We start from the raw sequence: 25021 nt of genomic DNA on the forward strand, positions 1-25021 counted from the left end.
TACATTAGCGGTTCTCCAGTCCTCTGGCACATCCCCTGTGGCCAGAGAGGTTCTGAATATATGTGTCAGAGCCCCCGCAATCTCCTCCTTTGCCTCACACAGTAGCCTGGGATACATTTCGTCCGGGCCTGGGGATTTATCCATTTTTAGGCCTGCTAAAACCGCCAATACCTCCTCCCGCTCGATGTTAATATGTTTGAGTATATCACAGTCCCCCTGCCGTATTTCTATGTCTACATCGTCCTTCTCCATAGTGAAAACAGATGCAAAAAATTCATTTAGAACCCCTCCTACATCTGCCGGCTCCACACACAGATTGCCATTTTTGTCCCTAATGGGCCCTATTTTTTCCCTAGTCATCCTCTTACCCTTAATATACTTATAAAACAATTAGATCAACCTTCTAAACTGAAGGGAATACAAAGCAAGTTTATGCAACCTGTCCTCATAATTTAACCCTTTAAGCCCTGGTATAATTTTGATGAATCAGCACTGCACCCCCTCCACAACCAATATATCTTTCCCGAGGATTGATGCTGGATGCAGTAATCCATATGGTATCTGGTCAAGGCTCGGTACAACAGAAGCATCACTTCCTCACTTCTGCATTCCAACCTCTGAGATAGAGGCCACCATTCCATTAGCCTTTGTGATTACTCACTGAATATGAATACAAGTAAATATCTTCTGTAATAGCTGATAATGATATGAATCAGAGTAGGTTTCATTAAAGCTAATTTCGCAAATCACAGAATAATATTGACTTGAAAAACTGAACAAACAGGAATGGTGGATCAGAACTGTGTGGTGTAATATAGGTTTCATATAATGCAAAGATGGCTAATAACTGACATTACAAACACAAAATTATTTACTGGATTATTAATTCTGGTAAATAGTTTATGTGGGACTGCATTACTGTTTTTGATTCCAGCAGGTTATTCATTAGCTTTAGAAGTATAATCTTAGAATATGTGTTCCTCAAAACAACTCTGGAGTGTTGGAAATAAAGACCATACACCCAATGCTTCTTAAGCATTTTTTCCCCTGAAAAATCCTTTTATTGAATAAAGGATGAGATCATCAGATAAATTTATAAAGGCATTTGGTAATTAATCATAATTAGTGTTCAAATACTGTTAGCATCAAACAAGTTTCTTTGCAAAAAAAAACCAAAACCCAGATGGAGCACCTTTGTTTTCTTTAACCCTACTTTCGCATGTAATTTGCAGTAATTATCTTTCATTATGGAAGACAAAGTATGCAAATATATGATACACACCAGTTCCATTATTCAAATTTTGTTTAATAGCTGTTAAAGTTATAACTCATTTAACAGTTCTGATACCACAGAAGTTTAATACACAAGGAAAAACTGTACAGATACAGAACAAAAACATTAAGTATTCACAGATGCAGAGAAAACATATATGTATTCACATCTCTGTTTACAGAAACTGCTGACTAAATCCTGGTCTCAAAAACGTTTACCATAGCATAATGGAACAATTTGTATGAGCAAGCTGAATCCTATTGCAATCAAGAAAAGTAATCTCCTATCCACATAATATCTCATCCACTTAATGCGTCTTTTTCAGAATTCACACCACAGTTATGCAGAAGGGACATATAATTAATAGCACAGATAATGTCACACCGTACAATTTTAATCTAGGTTTTAAATTGCAACTATGTTTTATTGGGTTCCATATAGGGACATAATTGTGATTTAAAACACAGATTGTAAGAAATGTGCAACTTTTTAAAAAAAATGTAAAATGCAGCAGTATTACATGGTCTATGTGCTCCCACCTAACCATGATGTTAAATGCAAGAAACCAGTATGAAATTTTAAAAAAAAACTATATTAGCCACATAAAGATAGGCTTCTGATGAGGAGGCCAACTTTAAATGCAAATATCTTCCATTATTATGGCTTGCTTTATTGCCTGTTTTGACCAACACATAACATTTGCTGAATCTTTGGTTAATGTCACACAGCACAGGCTTATTTTTCTGTTAATGTATAGTGATGATCTGATCATCACTACTAAGAGGCCTCTTGCCCAGAATGTAGTCTCCATTTTAACAGTAAAAACTCCCAACGTGTACCCATATGATCATAAATCCATCTGAGCTACAAACATATTAAAAGAAGCCTTATCTTTGCAGTGCACTTCATTAAAACCTCTTTGATTCTATACAATTCAGTTCGAGTCCATTTTGAGAACTTTGATTGTTGGTACGTGTCTTAAGCACCATCCATCATTCTCACAAGTATCAGCAGTCTCATTCTTCAGCTTAGCTCAAAGCCTGCTGCTGATTCAATTGCATAAAGTAATTTGCTCCTCATAAGATTTTCATCGTAAAACTCTGGAAGTTTCAGAAGGTTCATGCAAGTGCTAGCTGTGGGTAATCGCTCTAGGTCAGTCCCTCCATTGTGTATACAAAATGCTGGATACAGTTCCTAAAGAAAAATTAAAAAAGGGGTTAGGCTATCTTTCTACAAAGGAAACAATATTGTCCATTTACAGGTAAACTTAATTATAGCAGTTTTTTAAAAAAAGCAATTCCAGCTAATTTTCCTTCATATCCACCCCCCCCCCGACCAAAACACTCCTAGGGGTAGCCAGAGTACGAACATGAATCAAGATTGTAATTTAAATTCACTCAAGACTTGAATGCTTGTGTTTTTAGCTACTGGAACATCTCAACATTCTCAAGCGGAGTACTAAAAGATTCAAACATTATAATTCAAAGCCTATTACATGTTTATAAAACCTTGAATAAATTCACAAAAGCTGTATAGAAAAGTAAAGTTTTAGAAATCACTTGTCTATATTACTTTCAAAGTCACTTCATCTAAAACTGTCAAGTAAGCAGTTATTTACGAGAAACCAATTTGGTCCTTTCCTGACAGTTGAAGCTAGAGTGACTGGTTACTTTAACCGTGAAAATTTATTGGACAGATTTGGATGAGGAAGGCCATTTGGCCCATCCTAGTTCATCCATTTGGAACGATCCAAAACCTCCCCCCACCCAATGAAGGTATACAATTGCTTCTTAAATGATTCTAGGGTTTTTGCTAACACAAGCTGGAAATCCTTCCTTGTATTGATCACATTGTGTGTGAAGAACAGCTTCTTAACACAAATGCTAACTTTGACTTTTACTAACTTGAATTTGAATAATTGTTAATTTTTAATGTGACTCACTGTTTAGCATTCTGGATTTACCATTTCCTTATTGTTTACTATTTTTATATACTTCTATAAGATCAGTTCCTCCGTTCAAGGCTAAGAGAAAACCCAAGCTTCCGCAGTCTTTCCTCAACTTAGTCCTCAAATGCTGCGCATCAACTTTGAATTGCCTCGAAGGCCTGAACGTCACGATGATCAGAATGGAAAATACTCAAGGTGTGATCTGACAAGAGTTCATAATAGATCATATTTATCATGATAGATATATATATATATATATATATATCTCATCATCATCATCATCAAGATATATATTGCAAATGTTACACCCTGTTCAAAAAGGGGGAGAGGGATAAACCCGGCAATTACAGGTCAGTCAGCCTAACGTCAGTGGTGGGGAAACTTTTAGATTCAATAATCAGGGACAAAAATTAATCGGCACTTGGAAAAGTATGGGCTAATAAATGAAAGTCAGCATGGATTTGTTAAAGGAAAATCGTGTTTGACTAACTTGATTGAGTTCTTTGATGACGTAACGGAGAGGGTTGATGAGGGTAGTGCAGTTGTTGTGTATATGGACTTTCAAAAGGCATTTGATAAAGTACTACATAATAGACTTGTTAGCAAAATTAAAGCCCATGGGATTAAAGGGACAATGGCAACGTGCATACAAAATTGGCTAGGGGACAGAAAGCAGAGAGTAGTGGTGAACAGTTGTTTTTCAGGCTGGAGAGAAGTATACAGTGGTGTTCCCCAAGGGTCAGCATTAGAACCACTGCTTTTTTTGATATATATTAATAAGCTGGACTTGGGTATACAGGGTATAATTTCAAAGTTTGCAGGTGACACAGAATTTGGAAATGTAGTAAACAATGCGGAGGATAGTAACAGACTTCGGGAGGACATAAACAGACTGGTGAAATGGGCAGACACATGGCAGATGAAATTTATGGCAGAGAAGTGTGAAGTGACGCATTTTGGTAGGAAGAATGAGGAGAGGCAAGATAAACTAAATGGTACAATTTTAAAAGGTAACAGAGAGATCTGGGGGTGCACATACATAAATCTTTGAAGGTGGCAGGACAAGTTGAGAAGGCAGTTAAAAAAGGGCTTTATTAATAGAAAGCGAGGAAGTTATGCTGAACCTTTATAAAACATTGGTTAGGCCTCAGCTGGAGTATTCTGTTCAATTCTGGGCACCACACTTTAGGGAGGGTGCAGAAGAGATTTACTAGAATGGTGCCAGTGATGAGGGACTTCTGTTATGTGGAGAGACTGGAGAAGCTGGGGTTGTTCTCCTTAGAATTTTGAGAAAAGAGATTTTATAAGTGTTGAAAATCATGAACGGCTTTGACAGAGTAAAGAAGGAGAAACTGTTAACATCAGCAGAAGGGTCGGTAACCAAAGGATACAGATTTAAGGTGATCGGCAAAAGAGCCAAAGGTGACATGGGGAAATTTTTTTTTAAAAACACAGCCAGTTGTAATGGTCTGGAATGCACTGCCTGAAAGGGTGGTGGAAACAGATTCAATAGTAATTTTCAAAAGCTAATTGGATAAATACTTGATGGGAAAAAAATTATAGGGCTATGGGGAAAGAGCAGGCGAATGGGATTAATTGGATAGCTCTCTCAAAGAGCCGGCACAGGCACGATGGGCTGAATGGCCGCCTCCTGTGTGTATCTGCTATGATAACACATCTTTTCATACACAATGTTAAATTGCCTCTTTTTTTCCTGAATTGTGGAAGATTTTTGGGAATTGTGCAAAACCACTATATCAGAAAGCATGGAATGAGAAGATGTTATTCACCATCGAGTCCACTCCTTCCAGACCATATATCAATCTGTCCCATCATGAATTCCATCTCCTGATGTAAAAACTCACCAGGACACACTTACATTGGTCCTTCTGTAAATATCAGAAAAATGGACTTACCTGAACTGGTTGGCAGATAATCTTAACAGGGTTAATTTACTACCTGATGAATTTAAGATTTTGGTAAAAGGAAGAAAATATAAGTAAAAACACAACAATCTCATACATCATTCATGGTGGTGTTGGAGGGCAATAAGAAAACAAGGCCTTGAAAGAGGACTTTCCTCTGAAGTTTCTGATGCCAGAGCAGTAGCTTTTTGAGGGCTAGCAATGGAACCATAAACGTTCACAGCATGGAAGGAGGCTATTCAGCATATCATCTCTGTACCAGCTCCTTCCTAGAGCAATCCAAAACTAATCCCTCTGCTGTAGTCTCTTCCCTATAGCCCTGTATGTTTCTGTGCTTCAAATGTTTATCAACTCGTCCCTTAAGATATAATGGTCTCTGCCTCAACATCTCCGTGGCAAAGCATTACATGCTCGAATAACTCTGCATAAAGAAACTTCTCCTAACCTCTCTCCACACACTCTAACTGACAATTTTAAATTGATGACTCCTTCATCACGGACTCCCCAACCAGAGGAAATAGTCTTTCCCCATTTACTATATCCAAATTTCATAATTTTAAAAACCTCTTAAATCTAAGCCTTCTTTGCTCCAATTGAAATAGTCCTAGCATTTCAATCTCTCCTCATAATTTAAGTTGAACAGAGAAATGACAAGAAGGGGAAACCATATGGACAGAACTGGTTGCAATGATTAAACTAGACTATTGCATTATTGCAAAATTTGCTTATTTAGCTATATATATAGAACCTCTAATCAAGTACCATTTTAGAAAATAGGAAGAAGGTGTGTCTGCAAACACATGGGGCTCGATATTACCAGGGCTGCGGGGGGCGGGCGACTGGGCGCGTGGGTAACGTGCCTGGTGAAATCAGTCTGCCCCGCGCGCGATCGCAGCTTAATTGGATCCACTTACCTGGTCTTCCGGGTTCCCCGCTGCTGAGCTGCGCATCGGGTGGACTGCGCATGCGCAGTAAGGTCTGTCAGCTGGAGGAGTTCCAATTAAAGGGGTAGTCCTCCACTGACTGATACTGCAAGAAATAGGAAAAAATACAGCATGGAGCAGCCCAGGGGGAAGGCTGCTCCCAGATTTAATGATGCCTCACTCCAGGTATCATTGGATGGGGTGAGGAGGAGGGGGAGGACAGAGATCTTCCCCCTGGCGGGCGGGAGAAAGCCGCCTGCCTCTGCCACCAAGGAGGCCTGGCTCAAGATGGCAGAGGAGGTCACCTGCACCACCAACATATCACCCACCTGCATACAGTGCAGGAGGCGCTGCAATGACCTAAGTAGGTCAGCCAAAGTGAGTACACTTACTCATTCCCCTACACTCCGTCTGCCACATCACCGCCCCCACCCCACTCCTCCTTCTGCACTGCCAACACTACTCTGTCACATCACTCCTCACACCCACTCAAAGCTCATCCTCATCTTACCTGCACTTACTCATCTCGCCAGTACTCATCCCGCCATTACCATTCAACCCAATCCTCATACGATCTCATGGCTCTATCTCATACTCACCCTCTCATGCATCTCAATCACGGTCATCCTCACTCAACCTGCCACTACCTATGCTGCAGCCATACGGCATGCATCACATATGTGCAGTAGGCAGCATAAGGCAAACGTGTTGTGAGCATGAAGGGGATGCACAAGGGTGTTTGAGGGTTTGTCATGGTTTTTACTTACATTTAATTTCTGACCAACTCACATCACATATTATATTGGCACCACTACTGCCACATCTTTGCGAATCCTGTCTGGTTTGTGCAATAATGCCCTTTCCTGAGGATCACAATGAAGATCCACACCTGATGCCACCCATTGTGTCACTGCAGAGTGGGTGTAGGTGTATTTGCAGGGCTCTTTTGTGCAGACGACAGAGACGTCGGCGATGTCCCCGGTTGCACCCTGGAAGGATGCGGAGAAGTTGTTGAGGGCAGTGGTGACTTTGACAGCAACAGGTAAGAAGATGGTGCTCGGGAGCAGCTCGGCAGGAAGGAGGCTGCAGATGTCCACGACTACATGTCGAGTGACTCTGAGCCTCCGTGTGCACTGCTGCTCAGAGAGGACCAGGAAGCTGAGCCTCGGTCTGTAGACCCTGTGGCGAGGGTGGTGCCCTCTGCGACGCATCTCTCTCTGCCTTTGCCCTCCCTCCTGCTGTGCAGGTGGATGTGTCACAGCACTGTATTGTGGAGCTCCAAGTGTCAGAGGTGGACGGTGTGGCCGGCGAGGCTGGTGATGCTGTTCGCCCTCCGAGGAGGTCATGACTGCAGCTACGGCGGCCCCCATCCGGAAGATGTACATCTGAGGGGGTCCGCAAGGTAGGTACATGTCTCTGGACCCCGTGGTAAGTATGCAAGTTGGTGAATTTGATTGTTAGGAGGAGGGTGGTGGAGGCCAAACTTTGTCCCAAGTGACAGAGTGGCCTCCTGCAATGAGTGAGGGTCTCCCCCCACCTATCAAATGGACCTTTGCAGCTGCCACAGGCGGACAGCTACAATACGTCCATTTCAACTGGGAGTGTTTCCCCCAGTACGGGAAACAGTCCCAGTTGTTTGTAAAATCCCACCCCTCCTAATATAACAGGTCAATCAGGTCTGTAAACGACCTGAAATAGCAAGATAAATACTGTTAAGTGGCACCCCGCCGGCTTTAATTGCCTGCGGGAGTCCCACATGCAGGGGCTGCGCGCGCACCTCGGCGCGTCTGTGGGGAACCCGGAAGTGGGCGGGTTGGAGCCGGGCTCCCGACCTGCTCCGGGATTCCCCGATTTTCGAAGCCCCCTGCCAGGAACGCACCCAATAGCGGGTGCTAATATCGGGCCCATGTTATCAGTTCCTTGGTGGCTGTTATAGACCAATCTCATTTGGTGATAAAGTTTTATCTAGTTTTGCATTTATTTATCAAACTCAGCAAAAATCTATTTTATAAATGTGGCTGAATGAAATATGTAACAAAAATATCATTTTATTAAGGGACTATTTACAGGTAAGTACATCACTGTGCAATTTTGGAGCAAAAGTGGCGATATTTCTTCAGTACAATAAAAATAAAAGCCAAGTTTTGCAATGCAAAAATTGAAAATGAACAATTTCTGCAGGTACAGTTTATACAGACTGTATGATTAGAGATTCTGGATTTCCCACAACATTCCGCAGCTCCTTGGCCTTTAAAATCAACATGATTCCTGCTCAGATAGTGTCTTAATAATTCTTGTAAAAAGGATCATAAAACTCTTATGTAAAATTAAATGATACTTCCCAGAAATTTGCAGTTGGCAGGGGTATTGTCAATTTATTCAGTGATCCTAATGAATAGCAGAGATTTAGCAATTTAAGGCTGTGGTGAAATGGCCCCTTGAACTTTCCCAACAACAACCCATTTTTCTGCCTATTAACTTATTAAACTATCATTGCCTGCAGGATGCTTTATTCTGGAACAGATGATTTTCTGAAAAAGATTTCAATCATCTTCTAAAATGGATTAGCGTTGACAGTGCTATTTCTTTTCTAATGAATTTTTGGACATTTATTGCACTTAATTAAAGATAAGGCAGCATTAGTACAGGGCAAAGTCAAAGTGCAGCCTTTGAGCAGAATGCTTATCAAGCAATGAAACTGCTGGTGAAAATAAATGCAAAGTAGTAACAGCTAAAAATGGATGGCTTAGAAGCTTTATATGCTTGGCAGATTGTGTTCTGATTCACATTACATTACTCTGGGCACTTCAGTCTCCTTAGTGCATATATAAATCTGTCTACTTATATTACACATGTCCATCTAGCTGTGCCTTCTCTATATTAGAAGATTGCATAGTCTGTTCATGCTACCTACTCATCTTGAAGATGCTTTTGTCAATTCACTTTAGATTGAGAATTGTTGAGAGATGGAAAGATGGTACCACAAAAGAAAAGCATAAACGAACTCCACCAATGGCTCAACAGGACACTCAAGACACTTTTAAAGTTGACACTCCTGTAGTTCAGACAATGGGAGAGCAATATCTGTGCACCAGCACTCCACATTCGCATTGCTAAAACTGGCTCCCTTATACCAACAGCAGAATTATAGACTCACTACAAAGCACTAAATGTAAAACTACCTTCAGTAGCTAGCTGAACTATACAGTCTAGGAAAGTCGCAGCCTGCTGAATTAACTGATCTCAGCTGGGGTGGTGGTGAGGGGGTCACAATTGGCCTTGGGAGGATAATGGAAATGGAAAAAAAAGCATACAAACTGCTGAATACAGACCAAATGGAGAGGTATGCAGTACTTTTCCTTACCATTAGATGTTTCTAATGTACATGTGTAGGTATCTCCAATAATGCCTTCAATTGGCAGTATGTCTAAACATACCATTTTCCTTTTTAAAAAAGCAAGAGTCATGGGGTGATCATTTCACAGGATACCCAATGTGCCATACATCTGAACATTCTAATTTATGTGATACTTTCTGGTTTTAGATGAAATTTTATGCGACTCAAAGCTTAGAATCATAGAAAGGTTACAGCACAGAAGGAGGCCATTCAGCCCATCGAGTCTGTGCTGGCTCGATGCAAGAGCAATCCAGATAGTCCCACTCCCCCACCCTATCACCAAAGCCCTGCAAATTTTTTCCTTTCAAGTACTTATCCAGTTCCCTTTTGAGGGCCAGGACTGAATCTGCCTCCACCACCCCCTCGGGCAGTGCATTCCAGATCCGAACCACTCGCTGCGTAAAAAAATTTTCCTCATGACACCTTTGGTTCTTTTGCCAATCACCTTCAATCTATATCCTCTGGTTCTTGACCCTTCCGCCAATGGGAACAGTTTCTCTCTATCGATTCTGTCTGGACCCTTCATGATTTTAAATACCTCAATCAAATCTCCTCGCAACCTTCTCTGTTCCAAGGAGAACAACCCCAGCTTCTCCCGTCTTTCCATGTAACTAAAGTCCTTCATCCCTGGAATCGTTCCAGTAAATCTCTTCTGCACCCTCTCTAAGGCCTTCACATCTTTCCTAAAGTGCGGTGCCCAGAACTGGACACAATACTCCAGCTGTGGCCGAACCAGTTTTATAAAGGTTCATTATGACTGCCTTGCTTTTGTACTCTATGCCTCTATTTATAAAGCCCAGGATCCCCTATGCTTTTTTAACTACTTTCTCAACCTGCCCTTCCACCTTCAACGATTTGTGCACATATACCCCCAGATCTCTCTGTTTCTGTACCCCTTTTACAGTTGTGCCCTCTAGTTTATATTGCCTCTCCTCATTCTTCCTACCAAAATGTATCACTTCGCATTTTTCTGCATTAAATTTCATCTGCCACGTGTCCGCCCATGCCACCAGCCTGTCTATATCCTCTTGAAGTCTATCACTATCCTCCTCACTGTTTACTACCCTTCCAAGTTTTGTGTCATTTGTGTCCTGTACACCCAAGTCCAAGTCATTAATATATATATTAAAAAATAGTCCTAGTACCGACCCCTGGGGAACACCACTGTACACCTCCCTCCAGTCCGAGAAACAACCTTTCACCACTACTTTCTGTTCCCTGTTACTTAGTCAATTCTGTATCCATGCTGCTCCTGCCCCTTTTGTTCCATGGGCCTCAATCTTGATGACAAGCCTATTTATGCGGCACTTTATCAAACACCGTTTGAAAGTCTGTATACATCACATCAACTGCATTGTCCTCATCTACCCTCTCTGTTACTTCATCAAAAAACTCTCAAGTTAGTTAAACACAATTTGTAGAAAACATTATGGTGAGCTAAAAGAAGTCAAGTTTACTGCAACAAAATGTCTTTATATTACTGGGGACATATAGTCTGTAAGTTTCTCAATTCCAACAGCTGGATGCAAACTCAGCTTTGTAAAAATGTATACTTGGTATGCAAATGTATATAATTTGAAAAATGATTTCCATTTCTGGTTCTCACACAAATGTTCAACCAGTCAAAATTGCTAGCAAACACAACACTCTTGACTATATCAACTGAGTCTCAAATCGCAATATAATGTGAAAGGTAAAGAACTGTAAAGGCTAACAAGGATCAACTCAACCAGCAGAATGCATACATTAGTTAAGGACAATATGGGCACTTTTATCTGGTAGTTATTTGGAAGTGATTAGTCAAATACTTCCTAATGACAGCTATTTATTCTTCTCAAATTAAGTGATTACTATCTGGCAAATTCATCCTGTTTTATTGATTGATAGGTATTAACTGAAACCCTCTAACAACAGTACCACAGCAAGGAAGACTTACAGCTCAGTCCTAGGTTATCATGCTCTGGATAAATAATTAGAAAAATATATGCATAGCACTGCATTGTAAAAATATAAAAGCTCAAGCACAGTTCATGACAGAGCATTTCAAACTTCCCCTAGGTATTACACAGAACAAGTTAGCTCACGTTTATCATATACAATTTACTGAAGTTAATTCTACTAAAAATACTAAATTCATACAAAATTATACAATAATAAAGTAAATTGCATAAATTTGCAGTTTATATTAGTTAAATTGCAGAAGTGTAAAAATCTAAACACTTAGTTTTTTTTTAAAAAAACAAATGTATCCCTTCGGGGATACTTCTTCCTTCCACTCAATTTTCTTGCCTTCTCTCCTGAAGGCTGACATTCAATTGAAATCCAGCTTTCGGTGTACAGTTCCACAGCTACCCTCTAGTACCTCAACCAAACTACCACAGGCATCTGTGCTTCTAGTCAGATTGTAGTGGCAGGCGAGTCTATCATGGATGGGATGTTATAACCAGGCTTGAATTGCATCCTCACACTTTCCAGTAGGGAATGCTGACTGATTTTTTTTCCTCCTTCATAGCTCAAGGATATTATAGTCAATTGTACTGCTACAACTTCCACCTCAGCTGAGATCAGCCAACACAGCAGAAAAAAATGAACTGAACCTTGGATCTTCCTGATGTGCGCACTTCAGTCCACACCATGCACTCCATTTACAGTGAACCATTGGGGATGCCCTATATTTCTTTTTCTAAGATAACACAAATAAGCTGGTCACATGGATCTGAGTTAACAGGAAACGAATGTAAGGATGTTACTATAAACTACGCAACACATATGAAAACACACCTGTTGACATTTCTGGTGTAGACCCTTCAACAACTGTCTGTTCTCTCCACAGATGCTGACTGACCTGCTGAGTGTTACAGAATTTTCTGTTTCAGATTTACTGCATCTGCAGTTTTTTGCTTTTTGAAAACACACTATAACACCTAGGGGGTAATATAACATTTTATGCTGGTCTTGCATACTCAGGTTTTTAGCTGGTCAGCCTTTGAATTCCACTATTCTTTCCCCCCCGAATGGAAATATGCATCAGAATGTACACAAATTACACCACACATGACATGATTTGGCTGGTTGTATTGTTACCCACACTTCTATCATTGAAGAGGGCTGCTCCACACTGCATGTGCTGTGTAAACAAGGTAAGTTTGATCATACTGTTTCAGCATCTGGAGTGAACAAAGTGGGATCATTTCAGGCCCACAGAAGCACCTGCTTAAATATGTCAATCATAAAATATCAGACACTGCATTTAAGTAAAACTACTGCTTTTGATAGTCTGTAGCAATCAATAATGACCCATATATTGAGCCTGCAAAGATGTCCTAATTCAGCATCAGCAAATGTTTCACTAGGCTTATTTAGTGTAATTGGTACCAATGCACTATAGGAAAAATTGTATTTAAGCCAATACACTTTAATGTTATGTTGTGCTCGTAAATTCATTACCTCAAATTGCTCCACTACCATCAACAGTGACTAGCCAGTATCCACCCAAGTGCTGTATAGCTCACAACTTAAGTTGTTAAGGACAAAAATCAGTATTTATACTGCTGGGCATTTTTCATCATAGAAACATAGAAAATAGGAGCAAAAGTCGGCCATTTGGCCCTTCGAGCCTGCTCCAACATTCAAAATGATCACGGCTGATAGTCCAACTCACTACCCCGTTCCCGCTTTTTCCCCATAGCCCTTGATCCCTTTAGCATTAAGAAATATATCTACCTCCTTCTTGAATACATCTAACGACTTGGCCTCCAGTACCTTCTGTGGTAGAGAATTCCACAGGTTCACCACCCTCTGAGGGAAGAAATTTCTCCTCATCTCGGTTCCAAATGGCATACCCCGTATCCTGAGACTGGTTCTGGACTCCCCAGCCATCGGGAACATCCTCCCTGCATCTAGTCTGTCTAGTCCTGTTACAATTTTATATGTTTCGATGAGATCACCTCTCATTCTTCTAAACTCTAGTGAATACAGGCCGAGTCGACCCAATCTCTCCTCATACGTCAGTACTGCCATCCCAGGAATCAGTCTGCTAAACCTTTGTTGCACTCCCTCCTTGGCAAGGACATCCTTCCTCAGATAAGGAGACCAAAACTGCACACAATACTCCAGATGTGGTCTCACCAAGGCCCTGTACAACTGCAGTAAGACATCCCAGCTCCTGTACTCAAATCCTCTTGCAATGAAGGCCAATATACCATTCGCCTTCCTAACTGCTTGCTGCACCTGAATGCTCGCTTTCAGCGACTGGTGTACAAGGACACCCAGGTCTCGTTGCACCTCCCCTTTTCCCAATCTATCACCATTCAGATAATAATCTGCCTTTCTGTTTTTACAACCAAAGTGGATAACCTCACATTTATCCACGTTATACTGCATCTGCCATGATCTTGCCCACTCACCCAACTTGTCTAAATCACATTGGAGCTTCTTTGCATCCTCCTCACAGCCCACATTCCACCCCAGCTTTGTGTCGTCTGCAAACTTGGAAATGTTACATTTAGTTCCCTCATCCAAATCATTGATATATGTTGTGAATAGCTGGGGCCCAAGCACGGATCCCTGCGGTACCCCACTAGTCACTGCCTGCCACCCGGAAAAAGACCCATTTATTCCTATTCTCTGTTTCCTATCCATCAACCAATTCTCAATCCATGCCAGTATATTCCCCCCAATCCCATGTGCTTTAATTTTGCACACTAACCTCTTGTGTGGGACCTTATCAAAAGCCTTCTGAAAATCCAAGTACACCACATCCACTGGTTCTCCCCAATCTATTCTACTAGTTACATCCTCAAAAAACTCCAGTAGATTTGTTAAGCATGATTTCCCGTTCATAAACCCATGCTGACTTTGTCCAATCCCGTTAATGCCTTCCAAGTGTTCTGTTATCCCATCTTTTATAATAGACTCTAGCATTTTCCCCACTACTGATGTTAGGCTAACTGGTCTGTAATTCCGTTTTTTCTTTCCCTCCTTTTTTAAATAGTGGGGATACATTTGCCACCCTCCAATCTGTAGGAACTGTTCCAGAGTCCAAAGAATTTTGGAAGATGATCACCAATGCATCCACTATTTCCAGAGCCACTTCCTTTAGTACTCTGGGATGTAGATTATCAGGCCCTGGGGATTTGTCAGCCTTTAACCCCATTAATTTCCCTAGCACTATTTTTTTTTACTAATACTGGTTTCCTTCAGTTCCTCCCTCTCACTAGATCCTTGGTTCTCTAACATTTCTGGCAGGTTATTTGTGTCTTCCTTTGTGAAGACAGAACCAAAGTATGTGTTTAATTGTTCTGCCATTTCTTTGTTCCCCATTATAATTTCCCCCATTTCTGACTGTAAGGGACCTAATTTGTCTTCACTAATCTTCTTCTCTTGACATATTTATAGAAGCTTTTACAGTCAGTTTTTATGTTCCCTGCTCATTTACTCTCATACTCTATTTTCCCCCTCTTAATCAATCTTTGTCTTCCTTTGCTGAATTCTGAACTGCTCCCAATCCTTAGGCTTGCCGCTTTTTCTGGCAATTTTATTTGTCTCCTCTTTGGATATAATACTATCCCTAATTTCTTTTGTAAGCCACGGTTGAGCCACCTTTCCTGTTCTATTTTTGCGCCAGACAGGAATGAATAATTGTTGTAATTCCTGCACACATTCTTTAAATATTAGTCATTGCCTATCCACCATCATCCCTTTTAGTAAAGTTCCCCAATCTATCATAGCCAACTCGCACCTCATACTTTCATAATTTCCTTTATTTAGATTCAGGCCCCTAGTTTCGGATTCAACTACTTCACTCTCCATCTTAATGAGGAATTCTATCATGTTATGGTCGCTCTTCCCTAAGGGACCCCGCACAACAAGATTGTTAATTAATCTTTTCTCATTGCACAAAACCCAGTCTAGGATCGCCTGTTCTCTCGTCGGTTCCTCAACGTATTGGTCTAAAAAACCATCACGTACACGCTCCAGGAATTCCTCCCCCACAGTATTATTGCTAATTTGGTTTGACCAATCTATATGTAGATTAAAGTCACCCATGATTATAGTTGTAGCCTTCTTGCATGCGTCTCTAATTTCCTGTTTAATGCCCTCCCCTACATCTCCACTAATGTTTTCTGCCCCATAGACAACCCCCATTAATGTTTTCTGCCCCTTGATGTTTCTTAGCTCCACCCATACAGATTCCACATCATGATTTTCTGAGCCAATATCCTTCCTCATTATTGCATTGATTTCCTCCTTTACTAACTCTACCCCATGTGGACTTAGTACAAAATCTTCACACACCAACTATTAATCTTTACTGCAATCCCATTGGGGGGAAAAGACCACCCACAATAAGGATGTGTGAAATCTCACATGCTTATTACACTTCATTGAAATCTCAGTGACAACACTGATTGTGCAACCATTTGAATAACGCGTCAGTTTCCTGGGCTTTGCAGAGCAGCTCTTAAATTTTACTTTGCAAAGTTAGAAGAATGTTAGAATTCACCACATGACAAACACAAGGGAGGCAAGTGCTTCATATTCAAAGTACTTGATATTCAAAGTACTTGGCCCTACAGTTACATTTTCCCTTAATTACACCACTGACAGTTAAAGTGAATGTGAACTGACACCATCAGAAGGTTATAATAATCTGCTAAAATGCTGTTACTGCAAATAATATAGACAAGTGATTCATGAAAGGGTAGAATCATATTGTATATAGCAGATAACATAACTGACACTTGAATACGCACCTGTATGAACTGACATACAATTTACACTCCAAAAGGAAAGAATACGGTTACAGTCAAAGTACGATGGAATTTCCAAGCTTTGATCAGTTCATGTCAGCCCTACTCTTTCCTTAGTTATCCTCTTGCTCTTAATGTCTTTGGGTTTTCCTTGATTTTACTTGCCAGTATTCTTTCATGCCCTCTCTTTGCTTTCCTAATTTCCTTTTTAATTTCACCCCTGCACTTTCTACACTCTTCTGGGCTTTCTGCAGTATTGAGTTCTCGGTCACTGACAAAAGCTTTCCTTTTCTGCCTCATCTTACCCTGTATCCAAGGGGCTGTAGAATTGGCAGTCCCATCCTTTTTCTTTGTGGGAACATGTTTATTCTGAACCCCTTGAATCTCCCCTTTGAACGCCTCCCACTGCTCTGATGTTGATTTACCTTGAAGTAGCCGTTTCCAGTCCATTTTTGCTAAATCACTTCTCAGCTTAGTAAAATTGGCCTTTCCCCAATTGAGAACTTTAACTCTTGTTCTATCTTTGTCCTTTTCCATAACTATGCTAAAACTAACTGAATTATGATCACTACCACCAAAATGCTCTCCCACTGATACTCCTTCGACCTGCCCAGCCTCATTTCCTAAAACTAAATCCAGAACTGCGCCCTCTCTTATTGGGCTTGCTACGTACTGGCTAAAAAAGTTCTCTTGAATGCAATTTAAGAATTTTGTGCCCTCTATGCCTTTCACTCTGTTTGTATCCCAGTTAATATTAGGGTAGTTGAAATCCGCTACTATTACTGCCCTATTATTTTTGCACTTCTCAGAAATTTGCCTACACATTTGCTCTTCTATCTCCCTATGACTGTTTGGGGATCTATAGTACACTCCCAGCAGTGTGACTGCCCCTTTTTTGTTCCTTAGCTCAACCCTTATGGCCTCATTTGATGATCCTACTAACAGATCATCCCTCCTCACAGCTGTAATTGTGTCTTTATCCAAAATTGCTGACCACCCTCCTTTTTTATCCCCCTCTCTATCTAGTCTGAAAACCCTGTAACCAGGAACGTTGAGCTTTATTGTCCCCTTGCAATAACGGCCAACATACCATTTGCTTTCCTAATTGCTTGCTGTACCTGCATGTTAATTTTCTGTGCTTCGTGTACAAGGACACCCAAATCCCTCTGAACATCAACATTTAAAAAATATTCTGTTTTTCTATTCTTCCTACGAAGTGAATAACCTCACATTTCCCCACATTATACTCCTTCTGCCACCTTCTTGCCCACTCATTTAACCTGTCTATATCCTTTTGCAAACTCTGTGTCCCCCTCACAGCTTACTTTCCCACCGAACTTTGTATCGTCAGCAAACTTGGATACATTACACTCCCTTCATCTACATCATTAACATAGATTGTAAATAGCTGAGGCCCAAGCACTGATCCTTGCAGCACCCCACTAGTTACAGCCTGCCAACCTGAAAATGACCAGTTATTCCTACTCTCTGTTTTCTGTCCATTAACGAATCCTCTATCCATGCCAATATATTACCCCGAACCCCATGAGCCCTTATCTTGTGTAACAACCTTTTGTGTGGCAACTTATCGAATGCTTTTTGAAAATCCAAATACACTACATCCACTGGTTCCCCTTTAACTACCCTGCTAGTTACATACTCAAAAAACTCTAATAGATTTGTCAAAATGATTTCCCTTTCATTAAACCATGCTGACTATGCTTAACATATGATTTTCTAAGTGCCCTATTACCACTTCCTTAATAATAGATTCCAGCATTTTCCCGACGACTGATGACCGGCTAACTGGCCTGTAGTTCCCTGTTTTCTCTCTCCCCCCTTTCTTGAATAGCGGTGTTACATTTGCTACCTTTCAATCCACTGGGACCATTCTAGAATCTGGGGAACTTTGGAAGATCACAACCAATGCATCCACCATCTTTGCAGCCACCTCTTTTAGAACCCTCGGATGTCGACCATCAGGTCCAGGGGATTTGTGGGCTTTTAGTCCCATTAATTTTCCCAGTACTTTTTCTTTACTAATAATAATTACTTTAAATTCCTAACTCTCATTAGACCCTTGGTTCCCCACTATTTCTGGTATATTTTATGTGTCTTCTACTGTGAAGACAGATACAAAATATTTGTTTAACGTCTCTGCCATTTCCTTAATCCCCATTATAATTTCTTCTGTCTCTGCCTCTAAGGGACCCACATTTACTTTTGCTACTGTCTTCCCTTTTACATACTTGTAGAAGCTCTTACAATCTGTTTTTATATTTCTTGCTAGTTTACTCTCGTATTCTATTTTCTCCCTTTTTATCAATTTTTTGGTCATCCTTTGTTGGTTTCTAAAACGCTCCCAATCCTTGGGCTTACTACTCTTCTTGGCAACATTATAAGCCTCTTCTTTTAATCTAATACTATCCTTAACTTCTTTAGTTAGCCGTGGATAGATCACTTTTCCCGTGGAGTTTTTCTTCCTCAGTGGAATGTATATTCATTGAGAATTAGGAAATATTTCTTTAAATGTTCACCATTGCTTATCTACAGACATATCTTTTAATCTAATTTCCCAATCAACCTTAGTCAACTCGCCCCTCATATCTATGTAATTGGCTTTGTTTAAGTTTTAAGACTCTAGCTTTGGACTTAAGTACATCACTCTCAAACTCGATGTGAAATTCTATCATATTATGATCACTCTTTCCCAGAGGATCCCTTACTATGAGATTACTAATTAACCCTGTCTTACACATTACACAAGACAAGATCTAAAATAGCCTGTTTCCTGGTTGGTTCCAAGTAATATTGTTCTAGGAAACTGCCTCGAATGCATTCAATGAATTTGTCTCCAAACTACTTTTGCCAATTTGATTTGCCCAGTCTATATGCAGATTAAAGTCCCCCACGATTATTGCATTACCTTTGTTACAAGCTCCTCTCATTTCTTGATTAATACTCTGTCCAACAGTATAACCACTGGTAGGGGCCTATAAACTACTCCCAGTAGTGTTTTCTGCCCCACTGACTCGTGCATAGAAATTATTGTATTTCTCTGTTACACTGTGCTATAAAGTTTAAAAATATGGGATTTAGATTTTCCGTTAAAAAAATCCCATCGAAGTATTTACAGGTCAGTATGTTTCCTTTAAGTGCAGAATATCTATAAAGGTTCTTATTCTTTACCTTAAATCCCAGCAGAGGTGGTCGAGAGCAACTGGTGACAAACTTCAGCAACTTGCGCTTTTCATCGTTAGTGAAACTCTCTACCACATTCCAGAATATTTTAATGACAGCATGGTCTGCTGAATAACCACCTAAAAAGGGGACAGAAAGTACAGACAGTCACTCTTCAGAGGCACTTCTAAAGTTATGATTTATCATGTCATATTTTGAAAAATATCAGCAAGCCAATTTGAATGTCACTTGCTAGTTCTTGGTAAACGTCAAAACATTCAATGATAGTTAAGAGCTCGTCTTCTGGAAATACTCAATCACTTTCAGGGCACTACTCATGGTAAGTCAGAGGATGTACTGTTTAATGAGCACGATACAATGTAAAACGAAGGCTTGGAGTTTCCTACGCATTTGTGCCTCGTTACACCAGTAATCTGGATGCAAACGAATTATGTGGCTTAAAAGATCGGGGAATTTTGCGCATAACTGAATTTATGCGCGTAACTACAAAAAGCCCACGTCTCCTCGATCTTTTATGACTGTCCATCAAACCCTCCGTCCAAACGAATTTCCGTCCACAAAATTAGCCACATGCCTGACTCTCAAATGTGAGTATCCTCCAATTGTGCCTGTTCGGGGTGGAGAGGAGAGAGGGCGGGTCTCAATATTGTGACCAGATTTACAGGCGCAGCAGGAAAGAGTCATTTTTCTGGTCTTTTTTTGACAGTTTAAAAAAAAATGTCCTCACTGAGACCTGCTCTGTATTTTCTAAGTCATATCAAAAATTGAAAAGCTTCCCTGATTGCAGGTTCCTAAACATGTGTATAAATGATGGTTAAATGAGTTGAAACTTACATTTTCATATTCGAAGAAGAAATATACGATGGGGGTTCAGCACTTTCATTGGGCACTATTTGTTCACGCTATTTTACACCTATTTTTAAGTTTGAGTGTATTCTAATGAGATTGGGCGGATATTTGGGTGAACTTGACATCGGCAAGATGGGCACAACATGGGGCGCATTTTCAGGTTGCACCCGGGGAGGAAAATTGTTCTATTAGTAAACGCATGTCTATCTTTCTTTTAGTAAAATATACAACAAATTGTAATTGCTTTACATTCCTGAAATACTCAGGTCACTTATTTGTCAGGCTGCAGGTCAGAACCCTGGCTGTGTTTGTGTAAAGGCCAATGCAAGCATTCTGGCATTATGTATGATAAACAAACGTGCATTAGATAGCGTATAACGTCTGGAGTGTTGACATACCGTTTTATATAATGCCTCTCTCATACATTTACATCTATCTGTAAATATTTTGTTTCAGGTGTCACATTTTCTTACAGATGCAAAGGAATCTTTTTAACAAGTATAAAAGTGAAAGAAAGTTGGTCATTCTTGCTGTTTTTCTGACCTAGTGAAGCAGCAGAGATTTACAAACAGCTACCAATCTACAGAGGAACATTTACCCTCTAGAACTGACCTCAAGAAGTACCTATATAAGCAATTATACTTTGTAGCCTTAAAAAGGTACAAGTTAGGTTGTACACATTCCATCCCAGCAATAGAATAACACCGTGCATAACACAGTATAAAGTGATAATGAAATAATGAAATAGTTTATCTTCCAACTTAGTGAGCAACACTAGGAGATTTGAAAATATTAAAAGTACAAAAAAAATCTAGAGGTGAAATCAGTGTTCCTTTCACCTCCGGGACCTAGATCTAAATCAACCTAAGCCTGATGGATGAAAATCTCCTGGTCCAACGACTAACTAAAAAAAAGTCACTAATTTTCACGAACTGGCATTTTACTTACAGCTGCTACTGGGTTGGGTGATGAGAAATGGGAGAAAAAAATGCAGTTGAGAATGCTCCTTTGAGGGTTAGTTATGGCATATTTTTGAGGGAGAACAGATAGACCTTTACTCTGCACCTGGCCATATTGCAAGTGCGCAGGAATTGTTGGATACCGACAACAGACGCTTGAAATATAAAAGTGATTTTCTACAGTATTGAAAAAAAATGTTTGAGAAGTACTCAGGTAGTCTAAGAACTTCAGTTACATTTCTCATGATAGAGAGCTGACTCCTTTCAATACGTAACCTTTTAAATAGTCTCTAACTAGAATCTAATTTTTTTTTTTCGGAAAGTATAGCAGTCACACATCCGTGAGCAGAACAGTATCCATGCATTTCCACATGTCCAAACTGAACTGTGCTTTCACTGATTGAACAGGACAAGCAGGCAGTATCCTGTGGCTGGTTGCTTTCACTGCTGGGTATAGAATAACTGGGGCGTCAAACATACAAGCTTGTCACCAGAGGTCTCCTATGTACTGCAATTCGATCATTCTTACAGATAATGTCAGATAAAAAGGAAAATACTAATTAGCAGAACCCAGATTATCAATGGTGGAAGGTGTTATTCTACAGTGTTTAATAAGCCCAGTAAGGCTATTTGAGGAACAGACAGAGACACACAGCAAGCAGAAGGAAATGGAAGATGTGCAAGGACAGACAGTAAGTCAAAAAATGGGGATAGTGAATGTATTGGATTGCTGCCTGCTGTTCAAAATCAATACACATGAATGACTGAGCATCTGGCTAAGTATCCATGCTGTGATCTTTCTATCTTCATATTCCTGCATTCACTGTCTGAGGTACCATCACATCTCAGAATGATGATTTTCTCTCAAAGAAAATGATTTCAATTTCACTATAAACAACGGGATCCATTTTAGCACCCGCTATCGGGTGCGTTCCTGGCAGGGGGGCTCCGAAAATCGGGGAATCCCGGAGCGGGTAGGGAGCCCGGCTCCAACCTGCCCACTTCCAGGTTCCCCACAGACGCGCAGACGTGTGCGCACTGCCCCCACATGTGGGACTCCCGCAGGCAATTAAAGCCGGCGGGCTGCCACTTGAGAGTATTTATCTTGTCATTTCAGGTCATTAACAGACTTGATTAAGGGAATATGTCAGGAGGGGTGGGATTTTAGAAACAACTGGGACTGTTTCCCATACCAGGGGAAACACTCCCAGTTGAAATGGACGTGTTGCAGCTGTCAGCCTGTGGCAGCTGCAAAGGTCCATTTGACAGGTTGTGTGTGGGGGGGGGGGGGGGGGGAAAGAGACCCTCACTCATTGCAGGAGGCCACTCTGTCACTTGGGACAAAGTTTGGCCTCCACCATCCTCCTCCTAACAATCAAATTCACCAACTTGCACACTTACCCTGGGGTCCAGAGACATGTACATACCTTGCGGACCCCCTCAGATGGACATCTTCCGGATGGGGGCCGCCGTAGCTGCAGTCATGACCTCCTCGGAGGGCGAACAGCCTCACCAGCCTCGCCGGCCAAGCCGTCCACCTCTGACACATGGAGCTCCACAACACAGTGCTGTGACACATCCACCTGCACAGCAGGAGGGAGGGCAACCGCAGAGAGAGATGCATCGCAGGGGGCACTACCCTCGCCACACAGGGCTGTATTAACGCAACAGTGACAGCTGCCAGCATGTTATGAATTCACATGCAAGAAGCTATGTCATCACAAATGAGCTGTACATTTAAGGAACAGAAGCCTCTGTGGTACATATAAATAAGGAGACATATTTGGGGCACGCAATGATATGGGCGCAATCAATAGTTCCCGCAACCCTACAGAATTCTGGCAACTGGAAAAAATTGATAGCCCTTTCAGTCACCTGCCTGGGAGAACTGTTGGACTATATAAATTGAGATGCCATGGCAATGAGCGTGTGCGTGACTTGCCTTGTGGAGGAATGCACAGCAAACTGGCTGATCTGCCAAAAGTTCCCTGCGGCTTCCTGGAATGCGCCTGTGGTATACAAGATGCCATCTGTGGTCGCACTCTGCCACAAACAGAGCTGTGCAGCTGTGGGTCTTGGTTACAGATCTGGCTTCAGCAAGAAACAAGAGTTCCTCCAAAGCTTCATGACTGAAAAGCAGCCTCCTGAGACAGAGCTCCTGGGGAAGAAAGTGCACCTGGGTCTATACATCCTGCTGGATGGATAGTGCCGGGATGGTCTCGCCCTCTTCTATGGCTGCCTGATCAATCTAATTCCCTTATAGACTCCTGTTGCTCCCTCTTCCTCCAGCATATATAACATGTAAAGTGGGATTCCCATTGGGAAGCCCTCAGGTATTCTTTTGAAATACAATGCTTTCCATTGTATCGCAGGGAAATTACAGAGAGGTGCAAGAACCATAGAGTAGTGATAATGGGGGACTTCAACTACTCGAATATAGACTGGGGCAGAAATAATGTAAACGGCAAAGAAGGGGAAGAATTTCTGAAGTGTGTACAGGAGAACTTTCTTGATCAATATATTTCCGGCCCAACGAGGAAGGAGGCACTGCTGGATCTGATTCTGGGGAATGAGGTGGGTTAAGTGGAGCAAGTGTCAGTGGGGGAATATTTAGGGAATAGTGATCATAGTATCATAAGATTTAGATTAGCTATGGAAAAGGACACAGAAGGCCAATTTTATTGAGTTGAGAACGGATCTGTCCTGGGTAAATTGGAATCAAAGATTGGCAGGCAAAACTGTAATCGAACAATGGGTGGCCTTTAAAGAAGAGATGGTTCGGGTACAGTCCAGGTACATTCCCACAAGGGGGAAAGGTAGGACAATCAAAGTCAGACCTCCCTGGATGACAAAGAGAGAGAGCAAGATGAAGCAGAAAAGGGGGCAAATGACAGATGTCAGGTTGTTAATACAAGTAAGAACCAGGCCGAGTATAGAAAGTTCAGAGGGGAAGTAAAAAAAGGAAATAAGAGGGGCAAAGAGAAAGTATAAGAATAGACAGGAAGCTAACAAAAGGGAACCCAAAAGTCTTCTATAGGCATTTAAATAGTAAACAGGTAGTAAGGGGAGGGATGGGACCGATTAGGGACCAAAAAGGGGATATACACATGGAGGCAGAGGTATTAAATAAGTACTTTGCATCTGTCTTTACCAAGGAAGAAGATACGGCCAAAGCCACAGTAAAAGAGGAGGTAGTTGAGATACTGTATGGGATAAAAAAAAATGAAGAAGAGGTACTAGAAAGGCAGGCTGTACTTAAAGTAGATGTCACCAGGTCCGAATGGGATACATCCTAGGTTGCTGAGGGAAGTAAGGGTGGAAATTGCAGAAGTACTGGCCACAATCTTCCAATCCTCCTTAGACATGGGGGTGGTGCAATTGCAAATGTTACACCCTTGTTCAAAAAAGGGTATAAACGATAAACCCAGCAACTACAAGCCAGTCAGTTTAACTTCAGTGGTGGGGAAGCTTTTAGAAACAAAAATCCGGGATAAAATTAATAGTTACTTGGGCAATTGTGGATTAATATGGGAAAGCCAACACGGATTTGTTAAAGGCAAATCATGTTTCACTAACTTGATTGAGTTTTTTGATGAGGTATCAGAGTTGATGAGGGCAATGCAGTTGATGTTGTGTACATCATTTACATTTGGGTCCCACTGGGAGTGTAGGCTCTTCTTGAGCGCACCCTGAAATGCCACAAAATTTATATTCTGCAGCAGAATTCTAGCTCCATAAAGGCACAATTGTCGACCCTCTCTCAATCCAGGAATTTCAGTGCCAGAATTCTTCTG

The 25021-nt window shown here is 41.1% G+C and overlaps 1 protein-coding gene across 2 annotated transcripts in view; it reads right to left on the reverse strand.

The window, feature by feature from the left end:
* Positions 1 to 1289: 1289 nt before the first annotated feature.
* ube3c (ubiquitin protein ligase E3C) overlaps positions 1290 to 25021 on the reverse strand; it is a 199220-nt gene continuing 175488 nt past the window's right edge. For both annotated transcript variants that reach the window (XM_068008212.1, XM_068008216.1), the window contains exons 23-24: positions 19408 to 19538; positions 1290 to 2467 (exon numbers count right to left, since the gene is read on the reverse strand). In XM_068008212.1, the coding sequence (XP_067864313.1) occupies positions 2297 to 2467; positions 19408 to 19538 (302 nt within the window). In that variant the 3' untranslated portion in view covers positions 1290 to 2296. The remainder of the gene's footprint in view (positions 2468 to 19407; positions 19539 to 25021) is intronic.

Source organism: Heptranchias perlo, chromosome 2 (assembly GCF_035084215.1).
Source record: "Heptranchias perlo isolate sHepPer1 chromosome 2, sHepPer1.hap1, whole genome shotgun sequence".
Taxonomy (NCBI): domain Eukaryota; kingdom Metazoa; phylum Chordata; class Chondrichthyes; order Hexanchiformes; family Hexanchidae; genus Heptranchias; species Heptranchias perlo.